Source organism: Crocuta crocuta, unplaced genomic scaffold (genome assembly GCF_008692635.1).
Source record: "Crocuta crocuta isolate KB4526 unplaced genomic scaffold, BGI_CrCroc_1.0 scaffold4, whole genome shotgun sequence".
NCBI classification, from domain to species: Eukaryota; Metazoa; Chordata; class Mammalia; order Carnivora; family Hyaenidae; genus Crocuta; species Crocuta crocuta.
In genome coordinates this window covers 1,719,495-1,723,917 of record NW_027529996.1, presented here as the reverse complement: position 1 = coordinate 1,723,917, position 4,423 = coordinate 1,719,495, and the positions used below count along the sequence as shown (strand labels likewise).

The 4,423-nt window shown below is 47.3% G+C and overlaps 1 protein-coding gene across 1 annotated transcript in view; it reads left to right on the top strand.

The window, feature by feature from the left end:
- Positions 1 to 4,423, top strand: part of PTGER4 (prostaglandin E receptor 4) — a 13,898-nt gene that overhangs the window by 132 nt on the left and 9,343 nt on the right. Inside the window, exon 2 of the mRNA XM_077763456.1 lies at positions 384 to 1,305. Coding sequence (XP_077619582.1) covers positions 427 to 1,305 — 879 coding nt within the window. The 5' untranslated portion in view covers positions 384 to 426. The remainder of the gene's footprint in view (positions 1 to 383; positions 1,306 to 4,423) is intronic.

Genomic DNA, 4,423 nt, shown 5'->3' with positions numbered 1-4,423 from the left:
CTTCCGTAACTTGTTTTCAGTGAGGATTTTATTGACTCAGAATCTGTCGGGAATAAGAGCTAACCACTCACTTTTCCCTTGAGATTGGCCTTGTTCATCTTGGCAGTGGAGTGAGTTGGGCCGGAGGGGGCAGGGAGGAAGAGAGAATGGCAGTCTCAACTAACAAATATTAATGACAGCAGAGTGGGGCTGCGGGCGGGAGGTATCCTGAGCCTGGGGACCCGGTAGCCCAAGTTGGGGAGTGGCTACTCTCCACGATGCAGGCAGGATCCAGTCGTTGGTCTTGTCTCATCAGTATATTGTTTCTTGGGCGCGGGTCTGACACCTTGCAAGCGGTCATTTCATCTCACCGCGCCTTTGTCTCTCTCTCCTACCATCCCCAGACCCAGCCTCGAAGTCCAAGGCTGTGTACCGCGGGCCACCGCCATGTCCAGCCCTGGGGTCAATGCGTCCGCCTCCTCTACCCCCGACCGTCCAAACAGCCCGGTGACCATCCCGGCGGTGATGTTCATCTTCGGGGTGGTGGGCAACCTGGTGGCCATCGTGGTGCTGTGCAAGTCGCGCAAGGAGCAGAAGGAGACGACCTTTTATACGTTGGTTTGTGGGCTGGCCGTCACCGACCTGCTGGGCACGTTGCTGGTGAGCCCGGTGACCATCGCCACGTACATGAAGGGCCAGTGGCCCGGAGGCGAAGCGCTCTGCGAGTACAGCACCTTCATCCTGCTCTTCTTCGGGCTGTCGGGCCTCAGCATCATCTGTGCCATGAGTATCGAGCGCTACCTGGCCATCAACCACGCCTACTTCTACAGCCACTATGTGGACAAGCGGCTGGCCGGCCTCACGCTCGTCGCCGTCTATGCGTCCAACGTGCTCTTCTGCGCGCTGCCCAACATGGGCCTGGGCAGCTCGCGGCTGCAGTACCCGGACACCTGGTGCTTCATCGACTGGACCACCAACGTGACGGCGCACGCCGCCTTCTCCTACATGTACGCGGGCTTCAGCTCCTTCCTCATTCTCGCCACGGTGCTCTGCAACGTGCTCGTGTGCGGCGCGCTGCTCCGCATGCACCGCCAGTTCATGCGCCGCACCTCGCTGGGCACCGAGCAGCACCACGCGGCCGGCCCCCTGGCCGTGCCCTGGGGCCCCTGCCGGGGCGGCCCGGCCGCCGCCTCCCCCGCCCTGCCGCGCCTCAGCGACTTTCGCCGCCGCCGGAGTTTCCGCCGCATAGCGGGCGCCGAGATCCAGATGGTCATCTTACTCATCGCCACCTCCCTGGTGGTGCTCATCTGCTCCATCCCTCTCGTGGTGAGTGACCGAGAGTGGGGCCCCGCCGGGCCCTCTCCTCGCACCGGCTCCCTCCTCCGTCTGCCGCTTCCTCCTTTCCCTCCCCTGCCTCGGCACTGACCGTACCCTCCCGCTCGGGCCTGGGATCTTGACCCGCGGCTTCTCAGACCAGGCGCAACCTACTCTTGCGGCCGCATCCCTAGTGAGATGTAGTAGGTGATTTTCTCCTACGTCCCTGAGTTGCTTTCTCCGAAACCCTGGTGTGCTTTCTCTCCCGGGCCAGCCCCTACCCCCTCCTGCCTGACATTGGCCTTGAGCCTTCCGGGAACACCTGCCACTCCTTCAGATGTGGAGGGGAAACCGCCGTAGTGTGACTTATACCGGTCCTCCGGCGTGAACCGCAGAAGCACGGCACTTCGAAACTTCGGGGGTGGTGATTTCTTTGTCTACACCATTACTTAGGGGCAGCGCGGGTTTGGCGCTTTGATTTTTGTACGAATTTGGCTTTCTGCTTTTGTTTTTGGTTTTCGTTTTGGGCTTTTTGCATGTTTGTTTTGGTAGATTATGTAGAAGTTGAGAGCCAGAGAGACTGGATGTCTTTTGGTGTAATCTAACACCATTGCTTTACACACAGCTTGACTTGCTTAAAATAATCTAGCAGAACCACACTGTCAGGCTAAATTCCCTGCTCTTTACCATGCTGTGCCCTGGGAGAACATCTTGTCACACATGTGGGTCACCATTCCTTACAAGAGCATGGCCCAGAGTCAGGTTCCTTAATTCTTTCTTGGGACCAGGAAAGCCAGCTGATGGACATGGATCACTGAATTTGAATTCTCAACAACCATGAGAGGTACAATGTCATTCTAAAGACAGAAAGCTTTAGAGATGGTCATCTAATTATTGCCAAGCCCAAACCCTGCAGCTCGTGATGAACCTCAGACCCACCTGACTCCAAACCCTGTTCATATAATTTACATCACATCTCACTCCTAGAACATTTCTAATTTTGGCCTTCGTACAGTGTGTGCATTTGAGTTTTGGCACACTTCACTTTCAGGACACTGCCTTCTTTAAAATTGCCTTTGGATTAACTTTGTTATAAGCAGAAAGGTTGAAAACGTACCTGGTTCTCTACTTTGCCTGCCATTAAAACAGTGCACCAAAAATTGCTGAGCTCACTCGCATAATACTTTATCTAGAGTTTCTCCTGAAAGCAACAGGTTCTGAGGTCTTTTGTCTCTCAAGACACTGCATTTCTGGAAATTCTAAACTACCAACTCAAAAAGAAATGACTTCTCTCTCTTATGCTGACTGGGAGCAAGAGAAAATAAATGCAAAGAGCTATTATTCTTTTCTCTTATTAATACTGTCCAGGGGTATTTAATATAAAAGAGATATTTATCTCTGATAAAAGTGAGTGTAAAGGGAAGGAACTTAGATATGGCTGAGAGCCAGCATACAGTAGCTTCTTGACAATTTGTATAAACAGAAATAAATATAATTGGCCAGAGGGGCCTTTAAACCATTCCAGGACCCAATATAATTTACCAAGTTAAGTCACACTTGAGCCACATAAATATATTTTACTGTCTGTAATGGCAACTCAATACAGTGAGATTTGGAAGAAACAGATCTGCTCCAGCTGGGGCTCCCTGCACTGGCTTCTGCCTTATGTTTTACAGAACAATAAATGACAAAAGCGAGTGGTTGTTATGTACAGAACATCCACTTTAAGGAACTGAGGAATTAGACCTAGAAGTTTAGCAGCATGCCCATACTTTTAAAACGGAAAGGTTGATGACGAGTTGTTTTCTTGCAGCATGTAGAGAAGCATTGAAAACCTTCATTCATTTCATGGGCTGAAGTGGTGGGTCCGACCCCTGTGGGACAGGGCCATTTATCACAAAGTGTTTGAAGTGATTTAAGAAGCCAGAGGCAAGAGATTATAGGAGCTATATTTTGTAATGTGCAAAAGAGCCACATTTTAACCAAAAACTGCTATCCACTCTAATATATAAAGTCAGTAACATGCAGTAGTTACTAAATAATTTCACTCTGAAAATTGGAACTGGCTCAACCAAGAAGCAATCACACCTTGTAGTACTCACATGCCTTTGAGTAATAAAGACTCATACAAGTCATAGTAGCTTCAGCTTTTAGCCTTTAGTTCTGCTACTAACTTCTTAATTTCAGAATCAGTTTAATTGTAAATTAATGATAAGCAGTGAGGTCATTATACTACTCACCCACCCACAGCTTGGCTGTTACTGAAAGAGTTAAAGGGGGAATTTACCCATAACTGTAATCTTCCTTGGCTTACTTCTACAACTTTCATGTATTTTCATGTTCCTCATATTGAGATTGTAATTTAAGTTTAAAGTTCCTGAACTCTGACGTTTAAATTAATGAGACCTGTCTTCAGTTCCAAGGAAACTAATGAAGCACCTTTTTTTACTTCTATCAAATTGAGTTGGTTGCTACTTGAGGAAAATCAAACCCTTCAAAACACTTAAAATGCTTTGGAAAGACTAATAGAGGAAATACAGTTTACTTGGAATTTCAGAAAGCCTGACATAGTATATGAGGTTAAATAGTCACTTGAAAGGCAAATTTTGTCTTTTGGACACTAGGGAAGAAAAATCTGCAGTGGCTCTTAGAGGGCAGTTGATACTGAGTTTCATAGAAAAAGTAAATTTTAATTTGTTTTCCAAAACATACATCTCATAAATAGAGCTTGGAATGGAAATTGAGAAAGCTTGGGAAATTAATCGTGGATGTAAGAAACTGTGCTAAACTTGAGAAACTTTCTAAAATGAGTCATAATCAACAGAGAAGGTGGAGTACATTTGACAAGAAACATTTACATGACAAGATTTGGTGGTTCTTGTCATTTTGTCTATTCTTCGATTTAAAACCAGTCTCTGTGGGGTTTTTTTAAACCCAGGAAAAGCTGAAGAAATGAAAGAGTCTATGCTTAAGATAAATAAAAGGGATTGAATTCTCAGAAATATGCAAGCAGGATAGGGTTCTAAGGTCCCAGTGTTAAATCCTATGGCTGTATCAACTTCTGGTGCCTGATTTTTGCAGTTACTAATGTTAAGATAACAGTTAAAATCAAATCTTTGCCTCAGGGCTA